Source organism: Dreissena polymorpha, chromosome 15 (genome assembly GCF_020536995.1).
Source record: "Dreissena polymorpha isolate Duluth1 chromosome 15, UMN_Dpol_1.0, whole genome shotgun sequence".
NCBI classification, from domain to species: domain Eukaryota; kingdom Metazoa; phylum Mollusca; class Bivalvia; order Myida; family Dreissenidae; genus Dreissena; species Dreissena polymorpha.
In genome coordinates, this window is record NC_068369.1 from 31331155 (window position 1) to 31352934 (window position 21780).

General features: G+C 36.8%; 2 protein-coding genes across 9 annotated transcripts in view; both read left to right on the plus strand.

Annotated features, from left to right (window-relative positions):
- LOC127861220 (uncharacterized) overlaps positions 1–4266 on the plus strand; it is a 13699-nt gene extending 9433 nt beyond the window's left edge. Inside the window, exons 5-10 of the mRNA XM_052399615.1 lie at positions 56–190; positions 410–610; positions 801–905; positions 1327–1548; positions 1719–1800; positions 2149–4266. Of these exons, the coding sequence (XP_052255575.1) occupies positions 56–190; positions 410–610; positions 801–905; positions 1327–1548; positions 1719–1800; positions 2149–2641 (1238 nt within the window). The 3' untranslated portion in view covers positions 2642–4266. The remainder of the gene's footprint in view (positions 1–55; positions 191–409; positions 611–800; positions 906–1326; positions 1549–1718; positions 1801–2148) is intronic.
- LOC127861221 (uncharacterized) overlaps positions 1–21780 on the plus strand; it is a 361489-nt gene that overhangs the window by 139777 nt on the left and 199932 nt on the right. The window lies entirely within an intron of this gene.

The following is a 21780-nucleotide window of genomic DNA, read 5'->3' on the forward strand; positions in this document are numbered from 1 at the left end:
TGTCTGTTTGAAAGCATTTACTATGTACGTTATTTAGAATATGATGTGCTTTAAGCAAGCGGAGAAGTATTTCCCAACGTTAGCAATACGGGCGGAGATTGTATGCAATACTTTCACCCGAGGTTTGAATGGGGGCCATGTACAAAATATGATCCAATTAAAGTAATGTGCAGCAACAGTTCACATACAGGTAAATAATTCGGAACATTGTAAAAAAACTAATGCAACATGAATATAAAATAATACGAATTACACACAATATCAAATATTATATATTTTAACACAATGATATGTTGCAAATTGTGCGTATAGTTATAGTAACGTGTAAAATGAAGTATTGTATTGACATTTACGTTTATTTAGTTGGTAATCCACATTTAAAAAAAAAAAACAATTATTAATTGATCAGATGAATCAGCGACTGCAGTCATATATGTACAACCCTTAACTTATAACTGGAGTAAGGGAAATGCGTTATGTTGGGACAATGATAAGCATGCAGCATCGTGGAATAGTATACGACGCGGTGGATTTAACTATAACGACGCCCAGTACCACTGGACAGGCATTATCCGGTCTACTGCAATAGTCAAAAGATCAGCTGTTCTCGGTACGTGCTTAATTAAAAAATTTGAATGCTGTTAAACTGTTGATATACTTATAAAATGACAATATATAGTTTACTAAAGATTATTTCACTAAACCATACATGTCCTTTAAAAAGAAAAATCGATATGTACATATTGTTTTATGTATCTGTTACAGCAACCACGGAAATAGTATTCAAAAATTATTTTCAGACAATTCAACATGCCTTACTGATCCGTTTGCGTTTGTGATAAACATGGATGGTGCTTTGCAAATTGCAAACAATGGTATCAGAGCAGCTCTTTGTATACGTCAAGGTAAACCCTATTTACATTTTTTTTATTAAATTTGAAACTAGAAAATATTCAACATTGTTTGAAGTGCAGGCACGATATCTGTTACATACATATAAACTAATTCACATGGTATTCGTTCGATTTCAAGACACAAAAAGCTTAACGTTTGCTTGTTAGTTAGTGTGTTGGGTGATTTTGGTTAACAAAGCTTGATGTAATGTGTTGAAATTGGTGATGTATTTCTATTTGTTGAGCAGTATACGCGTATTCTTGAGATGAAACTCATGTAATTGCAGCACGGTGCAAGTCGGACTTATAATATGAATGAGATTAAGACATTATGTGAAGTGTGTTAATGCGCCACGGTGAAGTAGGAATGAAAACGCATACAATTATAAATGTCTTTGAAGTATATACATAGTTAGGTACATTCTACTTTCAGATATTGCACCAGCACCCTCAGAAAGCACAGCAGGAATAGTATCGACGAATGTGTTTTTCTGTAAAAATACTACTTCCGAAACGCTTACTCCGAGTGGTTCTACTTCTCAAGGTCCTTCCTATGGAGGTACTACTCAAACAAGTACAACAGAGTCTACCCCCGACGGTTCAACAACTGCAGTTTCGAACACTAAGACTTCATCATCTCAAGGTTCATCGGCAAGTACGACAGTTCATTTCACATTACATATGTACAAAGTGAAAAGGAAAACTGTCAAACTCATTTAGCATTATGCAATTAAACAAAACTAACAAAACACTTATTGTATTGACTTATTTCAAGCTAAGCTTGAGTTCATAGTCGATTGGGTTATTTTAATATGTGATTTCCAGGTGTTGGTATAGGCATCGGTGTGGCAGTTGTAATACTGATTGCAGTCGGAGCAGTAGTTATGATTGTTGTATTAAGAAAAAGGTATGATGGTTAAGTATTTCATAATTTACCAATGACAGCCAGATTTATAAAATGCTGTAAAGATAACTGTATTTGTCAGAATATGATTAAAAAGCTAATTTCTAGAACATGAAATTTAAAGATAAACGTTTAATACATCTTATTTACAATATAAACACATTCGTGTACAATGCAACTATACGACCTAACTTTATTATAATAAATAATACAATCGTTTAATTAAGAACGTCTTTGTTAGAAAATGCATATAATTTTATAATGTTATGTGTCAAACGCTGATTTATACATATATATTATAATTTAATATTTTTTTTGCTGAAAACTATGACTTTATTCGAATTATTTCAGGGGTCTATTGCAGTGCAGATCGGGGCTGAACAAACCTGGCGTCGGAACACTCGCGATTTCAAGCAGGTCGTATGAAGATAACGTTGAAAATCATAACTATTTTATACTTGAGAAAAGCGCGCAGTCAGCTGAAGGCATATCTAATCATTTTAAAAGAGCAAATGAACCCAATGAGGAAAATCGTGAGACTGATCATTATAATGTTATTGATAAAATAGAGGATCCTTATCAAAGTGTAAACGATGACAACGGTGAATATGACTACACAACCAATGCTGTAACCACCGGACCAAATAGCAGGAAGCCAAAAAATGTATATAATAAAATCAAAATAGACCGGTCTGGAGACTACGACCACGTAGGAAGACGCGAGCATAATATTTCCCCCGCAGGCAACGACTTTGATACAACTGCTTTGGGGGTCATAAATGATGGCGTCGGCGACTATAACCACATTTCAGATTTTGCCAGTACAAAATTTACAAACGCGTAAACGCCACAAACAGCTCATCGCAAGGGGGTAATTAATACAATAAAGCTCCGAATTCCACAAAGAGACATACTCTTGTTTAAATACATACAGTAACGTTTCCACAAACTTTGACACAAAAAGGACATTGTACAAGATTTTATAAACATATTATTCTCCTGTATCTCATTTGCAATAAACAGCACATATGAACAAACATTAAACTAACGTGCTAATACAGCTACAGTCATGTGCACGTTTTTAAATCTAATTACCCATTTTACTTAGGCTTAATAAAGCTGTCGCTAATATGCTTTTTCTTTCAAATATATAATTAAATCGAACATATATTCAGACATAAAACGTTTATTTATAGATTTTTTCAGATGCATGAATTCCAAAATTTACTCATCGCTTATGGCCAAAAAGGCACGGCTATGTATGCAATTTATATTTGTTCTGTGAATTCTTAAGCATAATGCGTTTACGTAACAATACATACAATGTTATTTTGTAACAGCTAATAGCACTATAAACGAGCTACTCATCAAGTCCGCATCGAATGGACATAAATAAGTTACACATTATAAGAGCTTGAACATGTAGTGCGTGTTACATTAGAAAAGACGCCGGTATTGTATATGTTGTGTTTAATATATGATAATATTTACTATGAACTGCATTTTCAGATGTATTTAATAAATAGTACTTTATACTGTTTCACTTCAATAATAAATTTACAGGTCACATGCGATCTCATTTTGTCGCAGATTTAATATAACTTCAATTACAACCATCTCAAAACCAAATACAAAACGTTTTACAATGCTCAAGTTTATACAATCAACATATCTACATATATTGTGCAATTTGTCATATCTTATCACGATGATAACGATGTGAATAGGTAAAATTTTATCAATTATATACATTGGCTATGAATACACCTCGAGCGAATGTATCTCAAAACACTTCCAAGAAAGTTAATTTTATAAGGACAATAAACATTAAGTGACAATATAAATGTGGTTCTTCGAGGAAATTTGTATTTTGCTGGCAAATTTTATACTTACAAATTAACACGTAAGTTATCAATACAATGTGTGATATATGCGGATGAAAAAATATATACATACAATCAACGATAAAACCTATACACCGGAATGAAGACTGATATAATCCCATCCATCAATGATGAATCGATATGTCTGAATAAAATACTGACTTGTATATGTTTTGTTTAACGAATATTTAAAATCGTCGGACAATTTCTACCGATATGGACAAAGACACTATGTTCATACATGAATAAATAGTATGCATTGCCACTGCAAATTTAACATTAATGCCAAGGGCTGCTATGGTGTGACACTGTGTGATATACATACTATTTCCTCACATATAGTATTGTGTAGTACATGCGACGGGCAACACGTATGTGAGTACATACATGCAGAACATACACAAATAACTTAGAATAATTGCATACACGTTTAATTTGTCTATTTATGAAATGTATAAGCTATTTAATGATTACTATTGCCAATATATATTGTTTTTGAAAATTCCGCGTTAAGGATAATAGAGGGGTAACAGTTAACTGATCACACGTGCACTTGATATTTTATGACATACTTGTATACGCTTAACCAGGGTTTTGTTTGTAGATAAATACATCTTTATAACATCTCTGCTTTTACGTTTGATTCCAACAGATAAATTAAACAAAGTTACTGTATTCAATGTCATGTTATTCATACTAAATCGTATATGGAGATGTATTGCGAAAATAAATTCGGTACAAGCCAATTATAAAATGTATATGCTCCCAGTTCGGTAAGATATATTTCGTATGACTTGGGCGCTTTAAAGTTTCATAAACATAATAACGAAAATATTCGATAATTTTCATTAACGCACGTTTATTTCAAATGAGCCTTCACTTAAATGCGCACAGTCTTGTAGAACCATATTGCCATAGTCGCTTATTTCCTCTTTCTTGAGCTATTAATTTACGTACCACCGTGTTTCTATTTTTTCATATGTGGACACGATATTTTCATAAATTGTGAGTGTATGATATATTTATCGTGCACGTCGTTGCAAAGGTGTTATTGTGTAAAGTGTTTTTATCCACGGGGCTAGTAAGTATCGCAGCGCTAAACAAGGCATTAATATATTAAATAGTTATTGAAAGTTTAAAAAATGCATGACCAATAGGTTTATATATGTGTCGGCGTTTGCGTCACATAATAAGCACAGATAAATAAATATTCCATAATTATGTAACTCAATTCCTGTTTAAATGTTGGCGTGAGCATTATCCATATCGTCGCATGGTGGAAGTTTTGTCTTTACCCCATGCAAAAAATCATAGCCACCTTGTTCACGATCTTTTGTGCAATTTTCTCGTCCAATGGTTGTACTAACCATATGATTATAGTCTCCGATGCCGTCGTTCATGCTCGCTAAATAAGTGGTATCGTAGTCGTTGCCCGCACGGGACATGTTATGCTCGAGTCTTGCATAGTGGTCTTAGTCTCCGTGCTTGCCTGCCTTGAGTTTGTTGTAAATATTATCCCGTTCCCTGCTATCGGATTCTGATGAAAAGGTGTTCGTTGTGTGGTCATACTCATCGTTGCCATCTTTTATACGTTGATATGTTTTTTCAGTGACCTCGGTTGAATAAAAATGATCAGTATCAACATTGCTCTCAGTTGGTTCATCTGCTGAGTTATAATGATCGACAGTGTCTTCAACTGATTGCACGCAATATTTATGATTTTCACCGGTATTGTCATACGCACTGATTGCTAACGTGAGTGGTCCGGCGGTAGAAACAAGATTTGTGTCATTATTCTTACCATTTTTGCACGCAAATGCACCTATGAAATAGTTTTATCCGAAAATGAATACAATTAATTTTAAAATCAGTCGTTTGATTGTTCATGTATAAGTTATTATTTTAAAAATATAACACATGCAAAAATATATAACACTAATCTGCAAAATTAAATGTACATGTACGTTCAAGCAAATTATATTTATATTTAAATTAGGTTTGGTTTTTACAACGGAATTGCAAATGCTCATAGTAACAATTTTAAAACGAATGTATGTCTTCATTGACTTAAAGGACATGGCATCATTTACATAATTCATAATTTCATATAAGGCGACATTTAAAATGTATGATTCAGCTATGATATGTGACATAGATTATACTCGAACTTTCTACACATATTACACAATACACTATGTGTAGTACAACCATGACAATCACTACACCGACTGCGCACAGTAATCTTACTGCCACAAAGATACCTTAATATAAAGCTGAAACAAATGTGCATATACAATCACTAATATGAATATACAATATGTGTATATAATATTTGTACTTGTTTATAATGCTACTCTATCTTAAGCAAAAGCGTTACTTCAATTTTATTGCAGTACATATCAATACTAGTTTTGCAAATATTTTAGTATGACTTGCCAACGAAGACCTGATATTGATCTTTTTAGTAATTTAAAATACTGTTTTACATTATTAAGCGCATTGGATTCGTGTTAATTGGCTGCAGATGTCTGAAAATGATATGTGTCATAGGCATCATTACTGATGTGGTATGATGTGCACACACACTGCTACATATTAACAAAGTATTGTTTTAGCGCTTAATTGGTGCTGATACTCAGTACACTCTTATATTGGGACGATCTGTATGCTTAACATTAGTCATACCGCCCGTTCACGTTTGCCTGGAATGATGCTTTATGTGATATCTATTGTCGCAAAGCAGTCGAGTTGTAAAACTGGCGTAATTGATTTACCATGGTGAATACTTGGAGTGTACGTATGTATAACACAGTTGAGAAGTATACCTACCAGTAGTGGATCCTTCATGGGTTTACGAATTTTTCGTAATTGTATGTGTTGTGCTTACTGTAAAAACAGTTTCAGCTCATGTAAATATTATTGAAGAAGTCGGGGTACACGTTTTTCAAACATCTTATACACTTTTATTTTCTGACCATATGTAGTACCTACTACTACGATGTATGTAATAATTCTGTATGAACATGTGTTAAGTTTGTTATCAGACCCTTTCTTTACAATTGAGTAAAATCCGGTCATCGACATGTGATTCCTTTTACAAGTTGGCAAACGTAGTCTACGCATTGTTAAAGAAGGTCATAGATAAGTTAGCGTCGGGCTGTTTTCTTGATTTAAGTAAACAAAAACAAAGCTTGTATGTTATACCTTATAGTAAAAACAAATATTGGTGTATTTCTTTATTCATATTTGAAAAGAAGCCGTTATAAAAAAACTATTATGTTACTGAAAAACTGATTTTTGTTTAAACTGATTGGATTTATGTTTTAATATAATTTACCAAACGTTGTTTACATTTAGATAGTTCAATTTGTTGAAAATTCGAAAACTTAGTGAAGACAAATTCTATATTAGTAGTTATTGGTATACGTCATAACACAAACCATCCACATAACAGTCATAGAAGTAAAATGTTGCTTCGCATTTATATTTACTAAGTGTTCGAATTTGCAACACATTGAACTTTTAATATTATCTACACAATTACAGCTCTCATATCGATCAAACATATTTCATTATACATATTAACACATGACAATCTTATTACCGTAATGACATTTTTGTTTTTGAAACAAAAACATTTCATTTTGTGTCCTAAAATTTTACGCCAAAATACCAGTTTCCGAAAGTTCTTCACACGTTTAAACAGTATATTTCTGTTTAAATATCATAAGTGTTAAGCGACATTTTAAAGCACTCAAAATATAATTAATTAACGCTATCGGGTGAAACCATTTACTATAATCGGTACACATGAAAATTTCCCAAACAAACGCAATTTGTATCGTTCATTTAATTATCGCATTCATCTGCACGAGTTTTGTTATTCGGGGCAGTGTGGTTCTCCGAAAAATAAAAGTCGCGAACAATAATTAGTTGTGTTAACAAAGAGAGTTTCCAAAACCTAAGTGTTAAACAATTTTGATAAATTGCGTTATATACAAATGTGAAATATAGCTTTTTCCTTTGCAAGAATATTCCTTCAGTGGTATCATGTAAATCACAGCAAAATGTTAAATAATTAATAAATAATGGGGAAAAATAAATCGATGAATTAAGGAAAAGCAAATTATTATAGCAATTTAATTTAATCGCCAAATGGTCAATTGTCAAATTATTCAACATTATTGAATCCTTAAAAAGATTAAATATGTTCAATGTAATACATTAATAAACATACTATTATACCAAAAGTACTGTACGTTTTCGGACATACATTTTCAGCCACGCCCTTTTTGGCCTGAATAATAATTTTTTTACTCTAAATTTTCGGACAAAAATGTTTTTTTCAATAATGAATGACTCTAAATTTTCGGACAGTACATTTTACAGCGCTATTTTAACGAAGTTCTGCCCTGTTTACGCGTTTCTGGTGTCACTTGCATCGTGCGTCTCGTTGATCGGATTACGGTAATAAAACCTAACAGGTGAATGCCTTACGGACCATATCAATTCCGTAAATAGGTAAATAACCATGTTTATGGGTTATAAACAATAGTTTCAACACAGAGATATACTTGTGCTAAATACAAAGCGCTTCAAATAAGGTCATTACAAAAATGCCTTAAAATTGTTAAATGTATGGAAGTGTTTAACTTAACAAATACCATTTGCTTTTTAAGTAAAAATAGTTTTGCAATGCTGTTATCTCTATTAATAGAGTTGCAATACAGGTGGTTAAACCTGTTGTTATTCTAGTGGACGCAATCGTTTCCAAGTCGTAAACCACATCCTCGTTACAACGATCCCGATATGTACGATATGTAATAAAATCTTACGAAAACCTACGGGTGCTTTTGGCTATTTTTGCTTTTTGAAATGTATAAAGAACCTCGGCATGGAAACAAAGTTCTGTCAATATAACACATGTTTGTTTCTTCTTCTTTTTTTGAATACAACATGCTTCGGTCAGCAAGCGTATACTTGGCATTCAATTCAAACATACTTTTACGAAATAACAGGTGTTTTAATGGCATGCAAAAGCGTCACGTAGTAGACTGACATTTATACAAATGTGTCAACAACTTCACTCGACTAGTAAATTAAGAAGCATTTGATTAAACTTTTGCACACCTTCAATGTATATCACATGTGTTTAAATAAAAGAGGCATTCATTACAGGTTTCTTAAAATAATTAATTTCCAAATTAATCAAAGGGAAAACATTCCAGCAGTTTGTTAAACGTCATAACTATGTTTCCCATCCAATATATAACTGATCAACTATGCTTAAAAATACCCACAACAAAGTGGTTTTCACCCGTTCCTATGCAGCAATAACCATCCACATACAAACGATACATGTGTAGCTTCGCACAACACCGTTTATTTGGATTCACGACCAATTAACTGGATGAAACTTTATAGAATAGTAATCGCTTTGTCGCACGTAACCGTTTCTTTAAACATTGTTTTTCCTTGAGCGTTTTTTTCGGAGTCATGCTTGACTTTGAATGAAGATTCAAACGTTCATTTGGCAATACGATTGTTATATAGTTCGTTTTAAGTACAGATTTCTTAATATGCAATACAAACTGTTGTAGCGATCCAAACTCTAACTCTATGGTTTCCAACATTTAATTATAAACTGCCGAGTGATCACCCATCGCCTTAAATTTGGTAAAGTCTGAGAGGAAAATACTCGAAAACACTAACAATATAACAAGGAGATTGTTATGAACAAATGACTAGTTACGTATTTCAGCTGCATTGATTGTTATGTTGAGTAGTTCCAAAAAAAAAATAATTAAAAAGTGAACATTTGTTTCAAATATACATTCTTATTAACATAATATTAAATTGAGTACGGGTTTTGAGATACTAAAGTATTACTTTTCATTTCTACATCAGAGCGTCTTTTTATTTGAGCCTTGGCTCTCTGTGGAAAACGGGGTTTAATGCAAGTGCTGAAAGAGTCGCCCCATATAACCACGTGCAGTACGCACAGGCTTATCAGGGACGACACTTTCCGCCTTTACTGGATTTTTGAAAATAATAGGTTTCTTCAAATGATTCAAATGATTAGGGAGGGCACAAGACCACACCAAATTTAAACATATATCAGAAAAAAAACAGTACAAGAAAGCTAAAATTCACAACTCGTCTCAACTTTCGAGAGTCTATAAAGGTAACTAGGACGTAGTTGCGCGACACCGTTCGGGTCCTGACATAATGCAGTGTCATAATGTTATCAACTTCAAATCGCGCACAAAAAAGTGGACTGAATCATCAATAAAGATTCTGCGTTTGTTTGTTACATGTGTCCAACTTCCACAAGTCATACACGTTAATATTGTTTTGCAAATCTGCTGTCAGTTAGATACGATATCTATTCAAAGGCCAGAATCATAACTGCACTACATATTTTACTGACAAAATATGTGTTTGTCCAATTAAAAGTAGAAGCACTTTACATTGCTGCTGATAATTGAACTTTATTTCAAATGCCCATGCATATCAGACAGTACCGAAGAGAGTGTCTATTCTCAAATAAAACGAGAGTTATATATATATCGGGCTTTTGAACATGTCTTCGGGCTATTCAAAATTTATCTGATTAGACCGAAGGGCTATTTGGCTAAAATATTTAGCGTGAAGACTGTATATATATTATATACATATCCTTTTGTATGTGTTTGTATCTTGAATAGCATAAGCGCGGCATTTGAGAAATAGTAATACATAAAGTTTCAGAGCCGAGTATCAGTTAAGTGTAACGCCATTGCTTATATGAGCCCTTTTTATACATCTTTAATAAGACATTGGAAAGTTCATTAGCCATCGGATATTTCAGTAGACATCGGATACTGCATTATATATCGGATATTGCATTATACATCTGATACTGCATTATAAATCGGATACTGCATTAGACATCGGAGATTGCATTAGACATCGGAAATTGCATTAGACAACGGATACTGCATTAGACATCGGATAATGCATTATTAATCGGACACTGCATTAGACATCGGAAGTTGCATTAGATATCGGAAACTGCATTAGACATCGGAAATTGCATTAGAAATCGGACAATGCATTAGATATCGGTAAATCATTAAACTCTGGAGCTTGCATGCGCCATCTGATTAGGCATTGGTGCTGCATTAGTCTTGCACAGCAATGCGGATGTTTAAATGTTAAACTTGTTAAATATATATCGATTCATACTGACACGTCCATTTAATACAGCCAAGGCATAGATGAAGAACAAGTTTGAAATATTGAATTGACATGTGTTAGACAGCATTGCTACCGGCGTGTACATGTTGAGTATTATTTTAAATGACAATCATGATATTAGTAGATGTGTTCATAAACTCCGAGCATGTTATATCTACAATTATTTTCAAACTCTAACAGAATCATTCAAACAATTATTAAACTATGTTAAGTCTATTGGGATTCGAATTTGCCCAAAGTTTCAAAGAGACATGGGGACGTAGTTGACACTTGATTTTAATTAAATTTTAACAATCTAGAAAGGCGAACGAAATGCGGCTAAGAGTTGAACGCATCGATTGATAAAAATAACATTTCTTGTGAGATCGAAAGTGGAAGTTGATGATAATTACGTAAAACGTGAAAAGTAGAGACGAGTCGTAACCCGGGAAGGATTCGTTTGGTGGATGATAAGCCAGTGGTTAGAGGTATATTATTACTTGATTATTACTTGATTATGAGATCGTGATGACAGGTTGATGATACGGTAATACGCGGGAATATAAGCGGGAAACATAAAATATCGATACATGCTTTGATCCAAATACAATTATCACCTAAAACTATTTTATCTTTTACCAAATTCATACATAACATGTACGCCGGCATTTGTCAACATTCCGCGTGAAGTGGTTACTATCGAATTAACATAAATATGAAGTAGATGCAAAGGCTGCAATTTTGTCTACCGCCGCACGCGATTATTTGCAGACATTTTAGGATATTAGCCGTCAACAAAGACATAATTGCACCGTGTGGAGACAGTGATAATTGGACGTTTGTGGAAATACGACGCTCGTATTTTGAGGCAGAAAACGGAATCTCTGTGCACACGACAAACATCTGGAAAGTTTCAACTGTGACCAATATCACATATATGCATAGGTTCGTTCGTAAGTGTTCGAATAGCGTCGCGGAAAATTCACATGGAATAAATTGTAGCACAAAAACTCAAAACGAGCATTTTGTATCTCGTTGTATCTTTGTTACCAGACCACAAATAGCGTTGATATTTTTGGCTATTGCTATAAATAACTTTTTTTTTATTAGTTAACTATATTTTACGAAATATGCGTTGAATTTGAGTATTAATGTGGCTTTAAGAAAAATTAATTGTCAGCGGGGCAACACTAACGTTGTGCAACCGATGTTTGCACTTTTGATTTAACTGATTAAAGATGATTTAATATCTGCTTTACGTAATCGTATAAATGCAAACGTATAGTGTCAAAAATTGTTAACAGTTTGTAATTTGCAATAAAATATGTTCTAGTAAATTGCATGAACGGTAACTATTAACAAGGGCTATACAAAGCCAGGATTTTTAAGACTATCTATCTATCTATCTATCCATACTGTCTAACTCCCCTTGCGGGTATTATTGACAGGTAAATAATACCCACAAGGGGAGATAGACAGTATAAACAGATATATAGTCTTTAAACCGTGCATTTACTTCACTATTTTTGCAACCATTTTAAGTCTGCATTATTTAACCTTGAATAAACACTCAATAATTCCCAGTGTGAATCGTTTTCAAATTTTCATTCGCAGAACTTATAAAATACTCTCGGCATCTTAAATAGATTTTGGAGGAAATTCATAATGAGTCATTTAAACCATTACATAACTGATGATTAGTCTCGTGGGGTTATGAAATTGTTCGAATTGTTGAGGAAAGACGGGAAAGGATTTCAATTTGGATTTGCGTTTGGCAGTTTCATTTAATTTATAGAATCTTCAAAGGCGGAACCTTCTTCAACAGTTTGCTGCTAAACCTTAAAACGAATCGGTTGATCCACAGCTATTTCGACCATTGGAAAATAGAGCCCGTATGACATTTGCTACCCTTCAACAAAGTTTCGTTGAAAAAAAACACTAACTGCAGCCATGAGTTTTGAGAAGAATATGCAGTAACAGAATAAATAAACTATGGTGTTAACATGGTTTTGCAATGGCCACGTAAGAAAAAATACACCGCCTAATGACGGTTATGTTTTTCAATCGACCGGAACGATTTTTGAACTCATCCAATATATAATTGGGACAAATCTTCTGACCAAGTTTCGTGAATATCTGAAATAAATGTGGCCTCTAGATTGTTAAAAAAGTTTTACTATAGCCATATACGGAAACATGCCCCTACCCCTGGCGGCTTTTTTTTAACCAACCAAATCATTTTCGAACTCGCCCAAGATATCATCGGGACGAATCTTCTGAATAAGTGTCATGAATATATGAAATAAATGTAGCCTCAAAAGTGTTAACATCGTTTTATTATAGCCATATATAGCCATTTTAGGAAAAATCCCCCGCACCCTGTTGGCCATATTTTTCAAACAACCGTAATAATTTTCGAACTCGTCCAAGATAGCATTGAGACAAATCTTCTGACCAAATTTCATGAAGGTCAGACAATCAATGTGGCCTCTAGAGAGTTAACAAGTCAAATATTGACGTCGCATGACGCACAATGCACAACGCACGACGGACAAAAAGCGATCACAAAGGCTCACCATGAGCACATTGTGCTCAGGTGAGCTAAAAATAAGAATGATATTCTGTATAAATAAAAATTAAAAAAATGGTTCGTATTTATAGAAGTACGAAAGCATTTAATTTTGCACATGGAACACAATATTTTTTTTAATTATAAATGATTACTGGACTGACACAACTAGTTCACAACATATTGCGGGAACCTTGTAAAAAATGTTTCAACTATCAAAAATAGTACTATAAACATTTTCAGTGCAAACTTATTTCTGTGGCAATGTATACCGGAACTCTGATGTATAGTTTATGGAAGACTACAGGTCGCCATTATTTGTGTATAACTAATCTTTATTTTAAAGTTCCATGATGTGTTTATGTGCATTTTTCACTTTGAAGAGTATATATACATTCGTCCATATCGTCCAATTTAAGCAAGTAGAATGCTATATCTACGCAACAACGAATCTTTTTGAACGCAATGAAAGCAATGAACGTTTGCTCTTGTGCTGACATCACAATTCAATTTATAAACAAGTAAAGTAGAAACAACAAATATGTGTAAAAAACGATATTCTGCGTAGACCTTTACTGTTTAATAAAGGAAGACAATTAATGTGTGTAAATAATTAAATTGATAACACAAGTTTAATTGTATTATTGCTGTTTTCACGTGTTCGTCGCATACCCACAGCATGACATGTTTGTTATGAAGTGCACGTATATTCAATATAAAGAAGTGAAACTCAAGCTTCTGGAGCTGTATTAAATTCTTATTATAAACAATTAGTTGGTCCTTTATTTAAGGCAAGTGACCGATTGCCCAAACAGTACAAAACAGCACAATACAGCACAATACAAAACAACATAAAAACATATAAGAATAAAGCTGGGGTCACCGCCTCGGAACGGTCAATGCAAAGCATTGGGGGTTTAAACCGCTCAACCTCACACTTGGCCCGGCAATATTCATGATACATTAAAATGTGAATACAATTTTACCTCATATAATTGTAACTCAAATTAAACAACAATAAAAGGGAATTAAAACGCATTCAATTTAATAACCATATCATTACTCAATGGTAGGAAAGATACCAGAGCAACAGAGTTACAACTTTTTGAGGAACGATGTAATGAAACTACAAACAAGTGTCGACTACATTTCTTCTTTATAGCGTTCGTAGATAAAAAGTACATTACGTGACACCATATGTGTCCTGACATGACGTATTATGAATTTTTCAATCAAAATATACGTCATTTAAACTTTGAATTAGACGCATGTTTTTTTTTAATGTTCATGTCACACTTTAACCGCGTCATGCGAAAATGTCTCTTATTATGTAGGCGGCCAGCGTAGTTCAATCCCAGTCTGCGCAATTACACAGGCTGCGCTAGTCTAACCGCATATGGCAGAATACTGATTTTCGCTTGACGCGGGTCTTTGAAAATCTCACTGTGAAAATTGAAGGCAGACTGTGTTATAAATATCACACTGGAATATATCGGTAATCTGGCTGAAAGGAACGATTTACAGATAGGCTAAGCGCCAACGTAGCAAACTGGCAAGTGTGGTTAGATAAATAAATGATTTCTCTCTTATCCTGACACTTGTGTATTTCGGTAATTTTGTATCACAATGCAATTAATTCGCGAATTGTTTTTGTTATTGTATATCTTTAGAGTAAAACTTACTGTGTTATCAATATAAAATGTTTTTCGATATACAGAATAAGAACCAATTATCAGGAAATATCAGAGCTGATACAGATCTGCCTGTGATACAACAGCTACTTCTAACGCAAGCAACACCAAACGCTTTGATCTTTATATCCGACTGTGTTAAACGCTATTATGAGCAGATGTAATGCAATATAGTTATTATTATATGTTTGTTTGCCCACTTTTACATGTTTGCGAATGTGTTCATTACATAAATAGACTTAATGGCCTGCTTTATGATAAAGTATACAACTGCTACAATTTAACGTTAAAAACAATTTGCTTACCGCCAATAAGTTGCTTCAATTACTTCACGAGTCTTGATGATATCAACAGCCCTTAGCTATAAATCAAAATGAGTAGGTTATCATATGAGTATCAAAAGGGAATCAAGATGGCGATGACAATGCCAGAACATACCACGTAACACTATTATTAGACAACCCTTCTGCATAAGAAGATGACATAATTGTACGCGTATGTTAAAGGGGCCTTTTCTTGTTCGGTAAATTGACAAAATGAAAGAAAAGTATTTCAGATTCGCGATTCCTTGCATCTTTTGACGATTTAAAAATCTAAAATTTATAAAGCGTTGCGACGCAAAACGATTGAATAATTTAGAGAGTTCTGTTGTTGTCGTTATATTTTGTGACATTGCGAGAATTGCTTATATAAAGTATAAAATACATCACACATTATATGAGCACGGATGACCGAGTGGTCTAAGCGATAGACTTTTACTTAGACCAGTTGAGGGTGTTTTTTGACTTGTTTTTCACTCTAGCTTTTTAGATCTAATGTTAACATTTATCAATAAAAGCATCTAATGAAAAACTTCAATACCTGCCAAAATCTGTGAAAAGATACCGTGTTAAAAAAAATAATCTAATTAAGGCCCGGTCACACCGCCAAAACTTTGCTTGAGCGTTCCTGGAGCGGTGAAAAACAATCATCACCGCTCGCTACCGTTCACGACCGTTCACGACCGTTAAACATAAGTTGGCCCCCGTTAAGGCAACGCCATATACGCTCGGTCACCGCTGATGGTTCCTCCTACCGCTCAGAAAGTTTTGAGCTGCACAACATATTGCGAGCGGTGAGGAGCGGGCAATTTTCCGCTCCGACAAAGTTCACCACGGTTCCACCAACGCTCAGTCAAAGTTTGGCACCGCTAGACGCAAGTTCGTGGACGTTTGGGTCCGCAAGGCCAACGCAGAAATCTTGATTGCTGGACAACCGCTGTTTCGCCAGCTTTGCCCGTGCGGCGATTAAACGTTGCACAAATTTTGGTGGAGCGGTTGTAAGCGTTTTTCGAACGGACACGGAATTGCTGGAACGGTGTCGGGCGTTGAGGTAACGATCCATTGCAGTGATGAACTTTGGTTTGGCGTTGGTTTTGATGTGTTGGAGCGAGACCAGAATTTGGCTATAAATACGGGGAGAAATGAGTCAGGAGTCCATTTAAAATCGAACTACCGTTGAGTGCAAACCTCATTTTAATTTGCTCAGTTTTAGTTAAAGTGTTCTACCATGGATGCTGTGAGACTTGTTGTCATTGTTGCACTAGTCAAGCAGCAGAATCAGAACCTCCTCAGATTGCAACAAGCTGTTGACATAAGGAGAAGAGAGAGAAGAAGGAGAGACAGAGTTGTGTGGGTCAGACAGTGGATACTGAGAAGGCCTGAACCTGGACTGTATCACAAGCTGATGGTGGAGCTGAGGAATGAGGATCCACGAGCCTTCCATCACTGTATGAGGATGCCACCAGCCATGTTTGATGAAGTTGTACAGAGGCTGACCCCCCGATTGACCAAACAAGACACCAATAACCGACCAAGCCTGGAAATTTGTCTCAAGGTGGCAATCACCCTAAGTCACCTGGCCTCTGGTTACACCTACAGAAACATGCAATACGCCTGGAGGGTTCCCCACAACACCATCAGTGTGGTAGTAAAATAAGTGTTAATCGCCATCATTGAGGAGTACGCATATGAATTGTTGTTTTGCCCAACAACTGAACAAGGATGGAGAGATCTGGCTGACAAATGGTACCAGAGATAGAACTTTCCCCACACAGCTGTTGCCATTGCTGGCAAGCACGTGGCCTGTAAAGCTCCTTCTTACTCTGGCTCAGAATTCTACAACTACAAAGGCTTTTACAGCGTGATCCTGTTGGCCGTGGTGGATGCTGACTACAAGTTCACCTACATTGACGTCTCAGGCAATCTCAGGCTCATCCTCCGACCCTTAGATCTACAATGAAAGTGATCTCCATCTAGGGCTGGACCAGAATAGGATTCATGCCTTTCCTCAGCCAGACCCCCTACCCAATGACAATCAGAATGTGCCTTACTTCATTATTGGAGATGACGCCTTCTCACTGCGGACCTACCTCATGAAGCCGTACAACACCAGAATGCTCACCCATGAAGAGCGCATGAAAACATGTCTTGTTTAATACTTGAAGGGTTTGTTTAGTTAGAAATTCCAATAAATAAAGTAGTCAAAAATAGTTTAATAAAAATGCTGTTTATTAAAGCTCAAAACTTTTGAGACCACCCAAACACACAAGTGCACATACAAAAAATTAACATCAAAACAGCTTGCCAGCTCATCCCTGAAACAAAAATCACATGAAATAACTGATCAGTCCCTTCAACACATCACAAGCAGTCTCGATTCTCCTCAACGGTGGCCATTATCTCTGCCAGTAAATCATCAGTCCCTTGAGCTGTGGCGGGGATTGGTATGGATTTAGCATTTATATCCTGCCTTAGAAGGTCCTGGAGAATCAACCCCTCGCTGACGGCGCTCATGTTGGCTTGGTTAAAGGAGTAAAACTTCGGCATGTCTGACAACATGATTCCTGCGCTGGAGCTCCTTGGAGCTCATTGACTGGCTGCCTCTGGGTGTCTGCAATTGCTGGAAGTGCTGAGGCTTGTGCTCAGGCTGAGGCTGCTGCTGGAAGCCGTAATGCTGAGTCTGGGACTGGTAGCATGCGGCCGCTGCTGGTAGAAGGTGAGTGGGGGTGAAGGCACTGATGCTGGAGGTGGTTGTGCTAGAGGGAGGGGTGGGGACGGGTCGCTGCATCTCGTGGAGGATGGCCGTCATTCTCTATACTGTGAGCTGGTACTGGGCCTCAGGTAGTTGTTGGATAGACTGGGACATGTACGTGATGAAGGGATGTCGTGCATGGCTGATCTCTAGGGCTTGGACCAGTCTCTCCAGGAGTGCGTTGGTAGCCTTCATACTATCTCTCATCTCCAGCATCGCAGGGGCGTCTTCAGGCTCGGCTCTGGTGGCGGCACGGCGTGGTCTGGTGGTGGTGGAAGAGAGAGCTAGTGGAGGTGGGGTGCCCTGGGACCTCGTGAGTGCCGCTTGAGTTTCAGTGAGCGAGATTTAACCCTCGTCCTCTTCCTGTTCCTCGACGTCGTGGGAAGGCTGGCAAGAGATGCTGGTCGACGCCGAGGGCTAGGCTTTTGGAGGCTGGTTTGCTAAAGTTTCCTGTGTGAGGGGTATGTTTCTAAGTGGCTGACCTTTCCTGGGCTTGACCTTATGCAGTTCTTTTGGCTGAACAGTTCTCTGTCCGTCAAGTTCGCTGCAGCCTGGCCTGACTTCTTGCAGATAAGCTTAGCGTAGAGGTCCCGGACTGACTTCCACCATGTCCTGAGAACTTCCGCTTCCTCCTCAATGTTCAGTTCTCTTGCCTTGCTGGTCCAAAGTTCCGTCTTCTTCTTTGTATCCTTGTAGTCGGTGGCCCCATTCCTCCACAAAAGTTCGTGCTCCCGGACCCACTCGATGAGTTGCTGCTGAGTGTCATTGTCGAGCAGGAGGGCCTTGCGGCGAGACTTCTTCTGCGGCTGACGCTGTTCATCGTCCCGTTCAGATTCTGTATAAATGAAACATATATTATTTAGATCAATTTGTATTGATTGTTCATTGCATATTATCACATTATCATTTCCTTCAGCTACAACAGTAGCACGGCCATCCTCAGATTGGTAATCACCGGGTGGTATTTCCTTATTGTCAGGCTGGTCCTGCGTCAGGGCCTTCTCGGGCTCGTCATCAGAGTCTGCAAAAATATCAAATGAATAATAAATAAACAAGGTCAACGTAATTGAAAGATTATTATTATCATTATTATCATTATCACTACATTTCATACATTTTCATTGGTTATAACCTTCATCAGCAGTTACCCCTGCCTGGGTTGTGGTAGCAGTGGCTGTGGCTATGTTAGCAGTGGGTGTGCTAACAGTGGATTCTGGTGTGGCAATACTGGTATCTGCAAAAAAATAACAAATGAATATTATATGAACAATGTCAATGTGATTGAAAGTGTATGGTTATTATTAATATTAGTATTATTATTATTATTATCATCACTAAATTTAATATTTCTATTGGTGATAACCTTCATCAATAGCTGTCCCTGCCTGGGCTGTTGCAGCAGTGGCTGTTTTAACAGTGGCTGTGCTAGCAGTGGATTCTGGTGTGGCATAACTGGTCTCTGCAAAATATAACAAATGAATTATAAATTAAACATGTCGAAGTAAAATACATAACAGTGTTTTTTTACAGTTGTTGAATGTTTCTTGACACAACTAGTGGGCTACCTATTTTTACCTGACTCCATTGCTTCAGCTGCCTGCTCAGTAATGATCTTCTTGGAGGCTGCTGCCTCTCCATCTCCAGTCTTCCACTTCTTTTGTCTACGGTGCAAGATGAACTTCAACTATCGACTTCTATCAACAATTATTAGAACGTCTATCAAAGCGATCCGTTCAGTTCCGTAGTCAGAAGCGGTTTGCCGCTATACCAACTTTAAACTCCCGCCGAGCCGACGCGCGCATGCGCAGAACGCCGATCTATCAACGCTCGCGTCACCGCTAAACCAACGCTTGCTACCGCTCGCTACCGTTTAACCAACGCTAAACCAACGCTGGCTTCAGCGGTGCCCCTTAAAACATGGGATAATTTAGAAAAAACGAAATAAAGAATATTATCAAAAACATCTGTATTGTTATATTCCTACATAATTTGTTCGCAGGGCCGTCGTCGGACATTTTCAAAGTGGTCAGGCTTTAAGGCCTGCGAGCGCCGAAAGCGCGAAAGTACTAGGGGATCCGGGGGCATGCCCCGCCCCCGTAAACAATTTTTTGAAATATGAAGGCAAAATCGTGACATCTGGGAGACTGTTTAGGTCAAAGTTCACGATATTACTTAGTTAAACGGCGCCGCACCCGGCTCAATATTATTATCAAATGCGATAATCTAGGGAAAATAGTTTGAAAATAGTTTGTTGAATTGCTAAGTTGCAGTGCTGTAACACCTTTAAATTTTTCCAAATACACAGCTGCGCCTTTCTCCTCGAGCAACGAACTCCTATGCACTTTTAAGTTAAGACAAGAGCGTCCGTTCTTTGCTTGTGAACGTGCAAAGTCATAAGTTGTTGAGTCTACTTTGGGACATTGTGCGTTTCTGATATGTCTTAATTCTCCGAAGCGCAGAGAACGTCTTCTCGCTTGTGGCATGTGTAGCTTGCATCGTCAGTAAGATTCGTATAAGTGCCGCAACATCTGGGTAGATCACCCGCAATGTAGGTGGAAGCTTGATATTTACCAGAGATACGGGTTCCACTGCTTCCCAGGCTGTATCCTGCACAGGCATTTAGCAGTGTTGCTTGTTCCAGAACATTCCGAGTTGGTATCGGTAAAATCAATAGCTTGTGTGCATTCAGAAAATAAAGCAAAATAAAAAATGTATATAGAACTGGTGTGAAGCTAGAGGTAGTCAGATTAATTTCATCAATTTTTAAAACCAGATAAATGCATAGATCAATTCATATAACAACATATCTACAAACGAATTGAAACCAACCACATTTTAAATAGTTCGTAACAAATAATTAATGAATTTCTGTAAACGCAATTGCGGGGTGCATCATTTAGTCATTTTTATATTCACGATGGGTGGGGCCTTGAAGGAAAAGGTTTCTAATTTGATTCTTGACCGAATATGTTTACTTATAAGTGTTGTAATATGTTTATTGCACAAGTGGTAGTATATTTCTTTTTAATTTGATATGCTTTAATTATGTATTTATTGTTAGTTATCAACATGCAAGATATGGATTTCAATCAACATTAAACTTGCCATTTGTTTACAGCTGCCGTAGCTTCAAATTATTTGCATACTTTTTGCACATGTCCCTTCGTTTCCAATCAGATGAGTTAAAGCCACGCACTGACACTTGTCATTGGTGCTGGTAGCAGAGCATTCCGAGTTGGCATCCAGAGGGGTGCAGACGTTAGAGGTGCCGGTAGCAGAGCATTCCGATTTGGCATCCAGAGGGGTGCAGACGTTAGAGGTGCCGGTAGCAGAGCATTCCGAGTTGGCATCCAGAGGGGTGCAGCCGTTAGAGGTGCCGGTAGCAGAGCATTCCGAGTTGGTATACAGAGGGGTGCAGACGTTAGAGGTGCCGGTAGCAGAGCATTCCCAGTAAGCATCCAGATGGGTGCAGACGTTAGAGGTGCCGGTAGCAGAGCATTCCGAGTTGGCATCCAGATGGGTGCAGACGTTAGAGGTGCCGGTAGCAGAG